The sequence below is a fragment of the Ornithorhynchus anatinus genome, chromosome 7 (genome assembly GCF_004115215.2).
Source record: "Ornithorhynchus anatinus isolate Pmale09 chromosome 7, mOrnAna1.pri.v4, whole genome shotgun sequence".
Classification (NCBI taxonomy): domain Eukaryota; kingdom Metazoa; phylum Chordata; class Mammalia; order Monotremata; family Ornithorhynchidae; genus Ornithorhynchus; species Ornithorhynchus anatinus.
In genome coordinates this window covers 68868887-68882876 of record NC_041734.1, presented here as the reverse complement: position 1 = coordinate 68882876, position 13990 = coordinate 68868887, and the positions used below count along the sequence as shown (strand labels likewise).

Below are 13990 nucleotides of genomic sequence, written 5' to 3'. Positions count from 1 at the left end.
GAATCCCCATCGCAATGGAAATGGCAGGGAATCCAAGGCCCAGAAGAGAGATAGGCATGTTTCAGGGCCAGCTATAAATGGGATCCAGGGGTGCTGGCTCCCAGACACCCTCCGCTCACCTCAACCACACAGCTCTGTCTCTCCTCCAAGCTTCCCACAAGGCTTGTGGACTGCCTTCGTCTCTTAGGAGGCTAGGGGAAGAGCTAGTCCCCTGGGCCTCTGCCCCAACCCAAAGGAGAGGACCGGTTAGGAGATGGAGCAGTAGGAGAGAGAAATGGGGAGAGACACAACCAGGAGCGGGCTGTGGGTGGGCTCTGAGGGTTTTGCACAGGTTTCTGGTCAGCAGGGAGGAGAAGATTTCAAACCGGAGGAAGCGAGCCAGAGGAGTGATGCGTCTATTTGCTGCTGTCTTCATCTGCAGAGCAGCACCGCTCCCCCTAAGCTGGGCATCACTATCCACCTCCAACGCCCCCTCGAAACAGACGACCCTCAGAGTGGCCAGAAACCAAGAACCCCCTCCCAGAACAGGCCAAGTCAGAGGAGGGGTGGCTCAATCAATCAATCAGTCGTATTTATTGTGCACTTACTGTGTGCAAAACACTGCCCTGAGAGCGTGGGAGAGTACAGTATAACAATAGGACAGACACCTTCCCTGCCCACAAAGAGCTTAAATTATAGGAATGAATTTTATTGGAAGCATGAGTAAAATAGGTGAAGACAAAATATATTTCAACAACTCAATGCCAATAATACTGACCTCTTAAAATAATTGCTACTCATTTCACTTATAAACTTTGAAGAACAATTAGAACACACTCATCTGATATTGTGAGCCTGTTTGGGTACAGTTTACCATTGTACTGGAACAGTTTGCCCACATGTGAATGGTGGACCTAGTAAGTACTACGAGGCAAGATTTTCTTAATCCCAGTTTTCGTAAGAATTACGTGTACTAAATACATTTAATTCAGTATGTGAATTGTCTCCGAAGATCCAATACTATTTTCTAATAATTTTCACAGGGTAGACGTCCGCTCCTCCCCCTCTCGTCGCCACTCGCCTCCTGCCTCTTCCCGCCGACCTCCTCCCTCCATCCCATCTGCTCAAAAGAGCTTCCGCCCCAGGGTGCCTAGGCGGGAGGACTCATTGGAGCAGCTGGACAATCGCCTGGAGTGGGGGGACTGGCTGGAGACCCCGACGACCTGCCCCTTGTAGAGGCTGTAGCTGTGGGTAATGACGAAGGATAGCCAGAAGGCGTGAAAGCAGACCCGGGAGATCAGGTGGACCCAGCGCACGTGCTGCATTTGCTGGAAAGGCTCGAGGACGAACCTGCTGGTGAGCAGCAGGAAGAGGAAGCTGACCAACTCGTAGAGGATGATCCAGATGGTGTAGCTGGCCAGGCCCAGGTAGAACTGCGTGTGCACCGAGTAGAAGAGGAAGCAGCTGGCGAGGATGGTGATGATGGAGAGGAAGATGATGATGCTGTTCCGGTGATTGATGGCCCACATGGCGATCTTGGAAGCCTTCTTGTAGAGGTGGATCTCGCCGAACTCGGTGACCTGGCTCAGGTCCAGGATGAGAAATTCGATGGTGATGAGGTTGGTGAAGATGCTCGCCAGGATGGAGCCTTTCTTGGGGCTCAGCCCGCACCAGCGGGCCCACACCATCTCCTGCCGGGGCGAGGGTCCGGGGGGGTCCGAGTCAGTGGGTCAGTGGTATTTTTGAGCGCTAACTGTAGGCAGAGCACTGTACTGAACACTTGGGAGAGTACGATATAACAATGTAACAGGCCCAAGCTGAGAAGCAGTGTGGACTAGGGAAAAGAACATGGGCCAGGCCCTGCCACTTGCCTACTGGGTGACCTTGGGTGAGTCACTTCACTTCTCCGGGCCTCAGTTTCTTCATCCAGAAAATGGGGATTTGATATCTGTTCTCCCTCTGCTTTAGACTGTGACCTCCATGTGGGACAAAGACCACATCCAGTCTTTTATATGGTAGCTACCCCAGCGCTTGGCATGTAGTAAGTATTAAACAAATGCCACAGTTAATTATTACCATTATTATTGCCTTATTGAAGGCACAACTCCTCCAAGTGGCCTTCCATGACTAAGCCCTCATTTCCTCTTTTCCCACTCTCTTCTACTTCACCCTGATCTGCTCCCTTTACTCAATACCCCCCACACCCAGTCCCACAGCCCTAATGTACATATCTGTAATTTATTTGTTTATTTATTTATTTATTTATTCGTTTGTTTATTTATTTATTTATATGAATGTCTGTCTCCTCCTCTAGACTGTGAACTCATTGTGGGTGGGGATTGTCTCTCTTTAAACAATAATTATTATTATTATGGCATTTGTTAAGCACTTACTATGTGCCAACCACTGTTCTAAGTGCTGGGGTAGATATACCATAATTGAGTTGTCCCATGTGGGGCTTACAGTCTTTACCCCCATTTTCAGATGAGGTAACTGAGGAACAGAGAAGTTAAGTAGCTTGCCCAAGGTCACACAACAGACAAGTGGTGGAGCCAGTGGAGCCGGGATTGGAACCCACATCCTCTGACTTCCAAGTCCATACTCTTGCCACTAAGCGACGCTGCTTCTCATAAGCCATGCTGCTTCTCATGCTGTATCTGTTGCTGTATTGTACTCGCCCAAATGCTTAGTACAGTGCCCCACACAGATTAAGTGGTCAATAAATATAATAATTGATTGACTGATTGATCATTGTTATGGAGTGAGGGGGAGTGAGGTGAGCAGGCCCACGGGGAAGATGGGGAGGGCTTTTGAGGAGGTGAACATAGGCAGGAAGTAAAGCAAGGAAGGAGAAGAAGGGAACAGGAGAGGGGAGGGAAGAACACGAAACAGGTGGGCAGCCAGTATTCGATTCCCCAGAGCAGAATCAATCATCAGTCAATCAACCAATCAATCGTATTTATTGAGCACTCACTGTGGGCAGAGCACTGTGTTAAGTGCTTTGGAGAGTGCACTTTAACAGAGTTGGTAGATATGTTCCCTGTCCACAATGAGCTTACCGTCTAGAGAGAAAGACAGACATTAATATAAATAAATAAATAAATAAATTATGGATATGGACATACGTGGGGCTGTGGGGCTGAGGGAGGGGTGAATAAAGGGGGCAACATCCAAGTGCAAGAGTGATGCAGCAGGGAATGGGAGAAGAGGAATGAAGGCTTAGTCAGGGACCTTTCTTAGGCAGAAAGACCTCTTGGCCAGAAAAACCTTTCAAGTTAGGAGGTCTACTGTCTAACACTCAAAGAGAGAGCTTTCACTTTAACCCAGGGGAAGGAAGGGTGACTGGCCTAGAAGCACCAAGAACCAAGCAGCCAGTGGAGGGGGTAATGGACTTATGATCTGTCTTATTGACCAGAGGAAGCCAGGCTTGTACATGGAATCAACATGGCCTAGTGGAAAGAGCACAGGCCTGGGAGTCAGAGGAACTGAGTTCCAGTCCCAATTCTGCCTCTTGTCTGCCATGTGACCTTGGGAACTCACTTAACGTCTTTGTTCATCACTTACCTCATCTGTAGAATGGGGATTAATCCTAATCAATCGTATTTATTGAGCACTTACTGTGTGCAGAGCATGTACTAAGCACTTGGGAGAGTACAATATAACAATATAACAGACTCATTCCCTGCCCACAATGAGCTTACAGTCTAGGTGGGAAGACAAACAGTAATAGAAATAAATTCATTAAGGATATGGACATAAGTGCTGTGGGGCTGGGATAGGGGAAGAACAGAGGGAACAAGTTAGGGTGACACAGAAGGGAGTTGAAGGAAAAGGAAAAGAGAGATCAGTCAGGGAAGGCCTCCTGGAGAAGATGTACCTTCAGTAAGGCTTTGAAATAGGGGAGAATCATTGTCTGTTGGATATGAGGAGGGAGGATACTCAAGGCCAATAGCAGGACATGTGCCAGAGGTCGGTGGGGAGACAGGGGAGATTTGGGGCACAGTGAGAAGGTTAGTACTAGAGGACCAAAGTATGTGGTCTGGGTTGTAGAAGGAGAGGAGGTAGGAGGGGGCAAGGTGATGAAGGGCTAATTATGAGGAGTTTTTGTTTGATATGGAGGTGGATAGACAACCACTTGAAATTTTTGAGGACTGGAGAAACACGGCCTGAATGTTTTTGTAGAAAGATGATCCTAGCAGTGGAGTGAAGTATGGACTGGAGTGGGGAGAGACAGGAGGCTAGGAGGTCAGCCAGGAGGCTGATTCAGTGATCAAGGAGGAGTAGAATAAGTGACTGAATTACCGTGGTAACAATTTGGATGGAGAAGAAAATAGTGTTGCGAAGGTTGAACCGACAGGATTTAGTGATGGATTGAATATGTGGGTTGAATGAGTCAGAAGAGTCAAAGATAAAGCCAAGGTTAAGAGCCTGTGAGACTGAAAAGATGGTGATGCTGTCTACAGTGATGGGAAAGTCAGGGGAGGACATGGTTTGTGTGGGAAGATAAGTTCTGTTTTAGACATGTCAAGTTTGAGATGACAGGAGGACACCAAGGTAGAAATGTCTTGAAGTCAGGAGGAAATGTGAGATTGCAGAAAGGGAGAGAGATCAGGGCTGGAGATGTAGATTTGGATATGATCCACGTAGAGGTGGTAGTTGAAACCATGGGAGTGAATGAATTCACCAAGTGAGTTGGTGCAGATAGAGAAGAGATCCAGAATTGAACCTTGAGAGACACCCACAGATAGGGGGCGGGAGGCAGAGGAGGAGCCTGTGAAAGAGACTGAGAATGAGGGGCCAGAGAGATGGGAGGAGAGCCAGGAAAGGACAGAGTCAGTGAAGCTGAGGTTGAATAATTTTTCCAGAAGGGGGTGATCGATGTTGTCAAAGGCATCTGAGAGGGAGAGGAAGATTAGGATGGAGTAGAGGCTAGATTAGGCAAGAAGGAGATCATCGGTGACCTTTGAGTAGGCAGTTGCTGTGGTGGGAAGGGGACGGAAGCCAGATTGGAGGGGGTCAAGGAGAGAACTGGAGGAGAGTAACTTGAGACAGTCGGTATAGACAACTTGTTCAAGGAGTTTGGAGAGGAGTGGTAGGAGGAGATGTGGAGATAACTAGAGAGAGCTATGGGGTCAAGGGACGGGTATTTTTAGTTTAGGGGAGACATGGGCATGTTTGAAAGCAGTGGGAAGAAGCCGTTGGAGAGTGAACAGTTGAAGATGGCTGTTAGGGAGGGAAGGAGGAAGAGAGCCAGTGTTCTGTTAAGGTGTGAAAGAACGGGGAAAGATGAGCAGGTGGAGGAGTTGGATTTTGAGAGAAGGCAGCAGACCTCCTTTAGAGGTACTGCTGGGAAAGATGGGAGAGTTGAAGAAGGGGCAGAAGGAGGGAGGAACTGGGGAGGGGCACACCTGATAGTGTCAATTTTCCCAATAAATGAGGTGGCCAGGTCATTAGGGGCAAGAGATGGGGGAGGCTGGGGGCTTGAGGAGGGAGTTAAACATGTGGAACAACTGACGAGGGCAATAGACATGGGTGTCAACGAGGATGGAGAAATAATTTTGCCAGGCAGAGGAGAGGTCAGAGTTCCCACAAGGATAAACTTAAAGTGGATGAAGTCAGCCTGATATCTAGATTTCCACCAGCAACTATCTGCAGCTCATGCATGAGAGCAAAGGAGGCAGATTGTGGATGAGATCTAGGGCTGTGCATTGGTGGGCCAAGATCAAAGAAAGGATAGGAGAGGGAGCGAGTTGATTTCAGTAGAGAGGGTGGTGTTGAGAGTGTCAATCTGGTAACAACTGGGCAGGTAGTTTGGGTATGGAGGCTAAATGGGGCATGATGACTTGAGAAAATTGGATGGGGTCAAAGGATCAGAGGTCTCTGGGTGGGAACAACACACCATTGTAGGGAGGGGGGGTGTGGGAGAGAAGGCAGGCAAGAAGGTTGTGGTCTGATAGAAGGATTTCATAGTTGGTGAGGGTAGAGATTGTGCAGCGGCTAGAGATGATGAGAGCGAATGTGTGTCCAAGTTGGTGAGGAGGTGGGGTGGGGTGGAGGCAGAAGATCAGCGGAGTTGAAGAGTGATAGAAAGCGGACAGCAGAATGGGATAGATACAAGTTAATATGGTCTTACAAGGGGCTCACAGTCTAAGTAGGAGGAAGAACAGGTACTGAACCCCTATTTTGTAGATGAGGGAACTGAGGCACTTAACAGAGAAGTTAAGTTCCTTGGCCACGGTCCCACAGCCGACAAGTGGTGGAGCAGGGATCAGAACCCAGGCCCTTTGACTCTAGGCCCCGGCTTGCAGAGTAGATGCCTAGTACAAATCCTTATGCAGAGTTGATGCTCAGTACAGAGCTCTATGCAGAGTAGGTGCCCAGTACAGTGTCCTGTGCAGAGTGAATGCCACTATGCAGGCTAGATACCCAAAACCATGCTCTAAGCAGAGTAGATGTCCAGTAGAGCTCCCTCTGCAGAGTAGATGCCCAGTATAATTCCCTCTCCACCGAACTAGATGCTCAGGAACATACAATAGAGATGGGAATCACAATCCCTGATCTCAGTATCCCTTGTCTCTTGCTGGATGAAATGGGCCCAATCTGAAATAAATTCTGCTCTTGGAACTTAATAATAATAATGTTGGTATTTGTTAAGCGCTTACTATGTGCCGAGCACTGTTCTAAGCGCTGGGGTAGACACAGGGGAATCAGGTTGTCCCACGTGGGGCTCACAGTCTTAATCCCCTTTTTACAGATGAGGGAACTGAGGCACGGAGAAGTTAAGTGACTTGCCCACAGTCACACAGCCGACAAGTGGCAGAGCTGGGATTCGAACTCATGAGCCCTGACTCCAAAGCCCGTGCTCTTTCCACTGCGCCACGCTGCTTCTCAACTTGAGCCTCTAACTCGAGCCCAGAGTAACTGAAGAGTGTTCTCCCATTTCCTCCCCTGGCAGATATAATGATGCTGGTATTTGATAAGCTCTTACTATGTGCCAAGCACTGTTCTAAGCACTGGGGTAGATACAAGGTGATCAGGTTGCCCCACGTGGGGCTCACAGTCTTAATCCCCATTTTACAGATGAGGTAACTGAGGCAAGGAGAAGTGAAGTGACTTGCCCAAAGTCACACAGCTGAGAAGTGGCGGAGGCGGCATTAGAACCCACGACCTCTGACTCCCAAGCCCGTGCTCTTTCCAGTACATCACGCTGCCACTGTATGTCTTCACGGGGTCCCCCACAATCTCAGGAACCCCTCCTGAGCACCAGTAAAATGTCCTAGAAGCAGTGTGGGCTGGAGAGGTAGGAAGCAGTCCTGCCCCATTTTTTTATGGTACTTGTTAAGCGCTTACTAAGTGTCAGACGCTGTTCTAAGCACTGGGGTAGATAGAAGCTAATTAGGTAGGACACAGTCCCTGTCCCACATAATTATAACAATGTTGTTATTTGTTAAGCACTTACTATGTGCAGAGCACTGTTCTAAGCCCTGGGGTAGATACAGTGCAATCAGGTTGTCCCACGTGAGGCTCACAGTCTTAATTCCCATTTTACAGATGAGGTAACTGAGGCACAGAGAAGTTAAGTGACTTGCCCACAGTTACATAGCTGACAAGTGGCAGAGCAGGGATTTGAACCCAAGACCTCTGACTCCCAAGCCCATGCTCTTTCCACTGAGCCACGCTGCTTTTCTATGAGGCTCACAGTCTAAATAAGAGACTAGGAGTAGTGTTGCCTAGTAGATAGAGCACGGGCCTGAAAGTCAGAGGACGTGGGTTCTAATCCCAGCTCCACCACCTGTCTGGTGTGTGACCTTGGGTAAATCACTTCACTTCTCTATGCCTCAGTTCCTTCATCTGTAAAATAGGGGATTTTACTGGGCATCTAATCTACATAGAGCTCTGTACTGAGCACCTACTGTGAGCCTCCTGTGGGATATGTACTGTGTCTAACCTGATTATCTTTTATCTACCTCAGCACGTACAACCGTGCTTAACAGATACCATAAAAAAAAGAGAGAGAACAGGTAACAGATCCCCATTTTACAGTTGAGAAAACTGAGGCACTGAGAAATTAAGTGACTTGCCCAAGGACCCCAGCAAGCAATTGGCAGAGCGCTGGCAATTGGCAGAGGGCATTAGTAACCAGGACCTCTGGCTCCAGCCTTGTCCTCTTTCCACTAGGCCATGCTGTTTCTCCTGGTGAAGGGTGAAATGAGACTTCATAGAAAGGAGTGCACTTAGGGAGGGAGTTCACTTGCTAAAACTCCGCAGCTTTATTTAACAGCTTTGGTTTTGAGAGAAAAAAAAAAGAACCGTGGTTCCAAAAAGATGAAGAAAGGCAAGTCAAATATCAATCGGGGAGAAACTCTGAGCCGAAATAACGCCAGCATCACATCAGCCCATCCCACCCATCACCTCCATGCCTGGAGAGAGGAAGGAAGGAGGAAGGCATTCCCTGTATCCGGTCTACCGGGACCCACTAGCCATTTGAAACTGCCAGCGCAGTTTCACCGGGACTCTGCGGGAGACCTCGAAACTCTCTCCGACGAGGCTCTCTAGCTAACTGGCCAAGGTGGGGCTGCGGCTGCTATGCGTGCCCCGCTTCCGGGCGATCTCCTGGTTGCTGACGGAGATACGCCGGGAACGGGCGGTCACGCTGCCCTGGCTCTGGCTCTTGAAGACCACCTGGGCGTAGGTGACCACAAAGAACAGCCAGAAGCTGTGCATGAGGACGCGGGACACCAGACCGAACCAGCGCATCACTCGGACCTCGATCAGCGTGTTGTCCCCGGGCCTGTTGGTCAGGATCTGGAGCAGCAAGTTGGAGGCCTCGTAGAAGATGATCCAGACGACATAGGTGACCATGCCTATGTAGAACTGAGCAAACACCGAGTAGAGGAGGAAGCAGCAGATGAACACGGTGATGATGGCCAGGAAGATGGAGAAGCTGAAGCTCCGGCAGATCATCCAGTGGTTGACAGTGGGGCTTTCCTCTTGGATGTGGGAGCAATTGGTGCTCCCCTTCATGTGCCTCTTCTCAAAGATGAGAAACATGTCCGTGACGAGGATGGTGAAGATGCCCGCCAGGAAGGTGCCCAACTTGGCCGTCAACCCGCACCAATGCCGCTGGTTCATGCTGAGGCCTCCTGGAAAACATTGCCAACGCAGGTCTTGGTGCCCAGGGTGGCCAAAATCCTTCTCTTCCTCCTCCTCCTCGTTCACCTTCTCCTCCTCCTCTTTCTCCTCCTCCAGCTCCTCCTTCTTTTCTTCCTACTTCTCTTCCTCCTCCTCCTTCCCCTCTCTCTCTGCCTCCTCCCCCTTCTCTTTCTCCTCCTCCCCCTTCTCTTTCTCCTCCTCCTCCTCTTCTTTTTCCTCCTCTTCTTTCTTCTCCTTCTCCTCCTCATTCTCTTCCTTCTCCTCCTCCTCCTTTCTCCTGCTCCTCCTACTTCTCCTTCTCTCTCCCTCTTCCTGCTCCTCCTTCTACTTCTCCTCCTCCTCCTCCTTCTCCTCCTCCTCCTCCTTTTCTTCCTTGTCGTCTCCTCCTCTCTCTTCTCCTCCTCTTCCTCCTCCCCCTCTTCCTCCTTATCCTACTCTTTCTCCATCTCCTCCTCCTTCTTATCTTCCTTCTCCTTCACTTCCTCCTCCTTCTCTTCCTTTTCCTCCTTCTCCCCATCCTCGTCCTTCTTCTCTTCCTCCTCCTTCTCCTCATTCTCTTCCTTCTCTTCCTTCTTCTCCTCCTCCTCCTACTCATTCTCCTCCTCCTTCTCCTCACACAGCAAGTGGTGGAGCAGGAATTAGAATCTAGTCCTCTGATTCCCAGGCCCAGGCTCTTTCCACTGGGCCATGCTGCTTCCTTATGTCAAGGCCCTATCCTGGGCAAACTCTTAGACTGTGAGACCCATGTGGGACCGGGACTGTGTCCAACCCGATTAGCACCTATCTATCCGGAGCTTGGCACCTAGCAAATATCACAATTATTATTATTCTATCTCCTTTTCTCCACCAAGTTTGTGTCTGAATGAAAATTCTCCTCCTCTTAAAAGCCCTCCCTGTTTAACTAAAGCTCAATAATACTTGGCATTTTACATAGCACTTTTGTTTTCCAGAGCACATTCACATTACTTGTCTTATTTTTGCTTTCATAACACCCTTGATGAGAAAACTGATGGTAGGGAAGATTTGCCCAAGGACACACAGCAGACTAGGCTGTGTCCAACCTGATTATCTGAATCTACCTCAGCACTTAATACAGTGCTTGGCACAGAGTAAGCGCTTAACACATACCACCATTATTATTATTATTGTTATTAGTGGCATCTGTGGGTTTAGAACTCAGGTACTTTGACTCCCAGGCCTGTTCTCTTTCCTCTAAACCAGCAATCACACTGAGCAGTGGATTCATGCCCTCTTGGAAATATGGGCAATTTCCCTGTAAAACTTGGTTCCTCCATGCTCCACTCAATCCAAAAATTGGTTGTATCAGAAATCATTCCATGGAAAACAGTTCCCTCATGTGATCACACCTCCTCCAAGAGGCCTTCCATGACTAGACCCTTATGTCTCTCATTTGTCCTGCTTTCTGAACCACACATGCACATAAAACTGTCCCCCTTGCCTCACAACACTTATGTCCATAGCCTTATACTCACCCATCTCTCTTGTCTATAATTTATTTTAGGGTCTGTCTCCCTTTGAAGACAGTAAGCTCCTTGTGGGCGGGAAATGTGTCTAACAACTCGGCTGTATGCTGAGGCGAATGCTTGGCAGACAGTAAGCTCTCAATAAATACCACTGATTGACCTTGTCAAAACTCTCACCCCCTCTCTTCTTCCCTAACAGCCATCTTCAAGTGTTTGTTCTCCAATGGCTTCTTCCCCACTGCTTTCAAACATACCCATGTCTCCCCTACCCTAAAACAACCTTCCCTTGACCTCACGGTTCCCTCCAGTTATTGCCCCATCTCCCCAAGCGTTATCCAAGCTTGGCTTCAGTGACTCTGTCTTCTCCTGGTTCTCCTCTTACCTCTCTGGCCATTCATTCTCAGTCTTCTTCGTAGGCTCCTCCTCTGCTTCCCACCTCCTAAATGTGGGTGTCACTCAAGGTTTAGTTCTGGGTCCCCTTCTATTCACCTGCAACCACTCCCTTCAAGAATTCATTCGCTCCCATGGCTTCAACTACCACCTCTATGCAGATGATGCCCAAATCTACATCTCCGGTCCTGATCTCTCTCCCTCTCTGCAGTTTTGCTTTTCTTCTTGCCTTCAAGACATCTCTTCTTGGATGTCCTACCATGACCTCCAGCTTAACATGTCCAAAACAGAACTCGTTATCTTCCCACCCCAGCCCTATCCTCCCCCTGACTTTCCCATCACTGTAGATGGCACCACCATCCTTCCTGTCTCACAAGCCTGCGCCCATGGCATTATCGTTGACTCCTCTCTCTCATTCTACCCACATGTTCGTTCTGTCATTAAATCCTGTCGGTCCCTTCACAACATCACTAAAATCTGCCCTTTCCACTACAACCAAACTGCTACCATGTTAATTCAGTCCCTCATCCTATCCCATCTAGATTACTCCATCAGCCAGCCTCCTTGCTGACCTCCGAGCCTCCTGTCTCTCCCCACTCCAGTCCATACTTCACTTTGCTGTCCAGATCATTTTTCTACAAAAAAGTTCAGGATATGTTTCCCTGGTCCTCAAAAAATCTCCAGTGGTTGCCCTTCCACCTCCATATCCGACATAAACTCCTCACCGTTGGCTTTAAAGCACTCTACCACCTTGCCTCCTCCTACCTCATCTCACTATTCTTCTACAACCCAGCCCCTACACTCTGCTCCTCTAATGCTAACCTTCTCACTGTGCCTCAATCTCACCTATCCCACCACCGACTCCTAGCTCACATCCTGTCTCTGGCCTGGAATTCCTTCCCTTCTCAAATCCGACAATTCCTCTCCCCACCTTCAAATCTTCTTGAAGGCACATCACCTCCAAGAGGCCTTCCCAGACTTAGTGGCCCCTTTCCTCTTGTCCCCATCCCTTCTGCATCGCCCTGACTTGCTCCCTTTGTTCTTCCCCACTCCCAGCCCTGTAGCTCTTTTGTACATATCTGTAATTTATTTATTTGTACTGATGTCTGTCTCCCCATCTCTAGACTGTAAGCTTGTTGTGGGCAGGGAATGTGTCTGTTGTTGTATTATACTCTCCCAAGTGCTCTGAACCCAGTAAGTGCTCAATATATACAATTGAATGAATGAATGAACGGATGGATAGATAGATGGAAGAGTTGAAGAGGGAGCTGACCGACAAACGGCCTGAAGGAGTTGGAGGGAGTTTAGGCAGACTTTGCCTAATGGCTACTAACTTCATCGAGGAAGTAAGTGGCCAGGTCATTAGGTGTAAGAGATAGAAGAACGGGGAGGATGGGGGAGTTGAGGAGGGAGAACAGCTCGGGAGAACAGCTCCCTCCTCAACAGGTAGTCAGAAACAGCTGTCAAGGACAGTGAACATGGGGTCAGTAAGGACGGAGAAATATTGTTGCCAGGCAAAAGAGAGAGCAGAATTAAAGTCAGTCACTCAGTCAGTTATATTCATTGAGCACTTACTGTGTGCGCAGCACTGTACTAAACACTTGGGAGAGTACAATATAAGAATATAACAGACACATTCCCTGCCCACAATGGGCTTAAAGTCTAGAGAGGGCGACAGACATTACTATAAATAAATTTACAGATATGTACACAAGCGATGTGGCTGAGAGAGGGGATGAATTAAGGTGTGAGTCAGGGTGAGGCAGAAGGGAATGGAAGAAAAGGAAAAGAGGTCTTAGTCTGGGAAGGCCTCTTGGAGGAGATGTGTCCTCAATAAGTCTTTGAAGTGGGGGGAGAGTAATTGAGTAATTAAAGTAATTAAAGCAGGTGAGGATAAATAGAGCAAATTCTAGAGATGTTGTGAGGGTAGAACCGATAGGATTTGCTGACAGACAGAATATGTGGGTTGAATGAGAGAGATGAATCCAAGGATCATGCCAAGGCTTCAGACACTGGGTTAGTCTAAAGTCAGAAAAAGTTTTCTACGCCTTCCCATTATGTAAGACATCAGGACGTTTCACTGTGTGCCTTCATTCATTCAATCATTCATTCATTCGATGGTATTTACTGAGTTCTTACTATGTACAGAGCACTGTACTACGGGCTTGGGAGAGTACAATATAACAATAAACAGACACATTCCCTGCCCACAACGAGCTTATAATTTAGAAGGGAAGTCTGTTTGAAACCCCAAACTTAAAGCGTTTCTCCCAGGGGGTACCTTGATTCTTCACCTCCGCCTGGCTCCAGTCATGGATATATCCAACCAGTTACATTTCCTTGACACATTCCAATTCTTAACTGCCACCTCTCCCCCACCACAGCCATGGCCCTGCTGAAGCAATCTGAAGCAACTGCCTCCCTTGATTGCCATGCAAAGCTGGCCCGAACTCACCTCCTTCACCAGGTCAGTGTGCCCATCCCAGGGTGCTGGGGGAGCCCAGGATCTGGGTCAGCCACCTAAGGGTGCTGATGACATCAGACCATTCCATCCCGGCAACCGGTTTGAATACAAACACTTGAAGCTCACTGATCCCTGAATTCTCTCCTAGACAAGGACATAGGGGCCAATGTGGCACTTGGAGCATGAAATTTAGTGGGGATGGGGTGGGGGGGATGGTCAAGGTTCAAATTTCAAAGAGCTAATAGGCCAGAGAGCTTCTATTCTGGAGGTTTTGACCCCAACTGGAAAGCCTTGGGTCAGCATGGCATAGTGGATAGAGCATAGGGCTGGGAGTCGGAAGGCCCATGGGTCCTGGCTGCACAGCTTGCCAGCTGTGTGACCTTGGGCAAGTCACTTCACTTCTCTGTGCCTCAGTTATCTCATCTGTAAAATGGGTATTGAGACTTTGAGCCCCACGTGGGCCAGGCATTGTGGCCAACCCAATTTGCTTGTACTTACCCAACCACTTAGTACAGTGCCT

General features: G+C 48.6%; 2 protein-coding genes across 4 annotated transcripts in view; one reads left to right on the top strand and one right to left on the bottom strand.

The window, feature by feature from the left end:
• Positions 1–667: 667 nt before the first annotated feature.
• TMEM217 (transmembrane protein 217) lies at positions 668–13550 on the bottom strand. Of its 3 annotated transcripts, none has more exons than XM_029069404.2 (3): positions 13462–13550; positions 8746–9122; positions 668–1670 (listed from the first exon to the last, which is right to left on the bottom strand). In XM_029069404.2, the coding sequence occupies exons 2-3, from the start codon at positions 9109–9111 to the stop codon at positions 1104–1106; spliced, it is 933 nt and encodes a 310-aa protein (XP_028925237.1). In that variant the 5' UTR covers positions 9112–9122; positions 13462–13550; the 3' UTR covers positions 668–1103. The 3 variants fall into 3 exon arrangements, with proteins under 3 accessions (XP_028925237.1, XP_039768489.1, XP_028925238.1); XM_039912555.1 differs by having other exon boundaries at positions 668–1559; XM_029069405.2 differs by lacking the exon at positions 13462–13550 and adding an exon at positions 13288–13419.
• The window catches only part of TBC1D22B (TBC1 domain family member 22B), a 50012-nt gene continuing 49445 nt past the window's right edge, over positions 13424–13990 (top strand). The window contains exon 1 of the mRNA XM_029069399.1: positions 13424–13473. Coding sequence (XP_028925232.1) covers positions 13439–13473 — 35 coding nt within the window. The 5' untranslated portion in view covers positions 13424–13438. The remainder of the gene's footprint in view (positions 13474–13990) is intronic.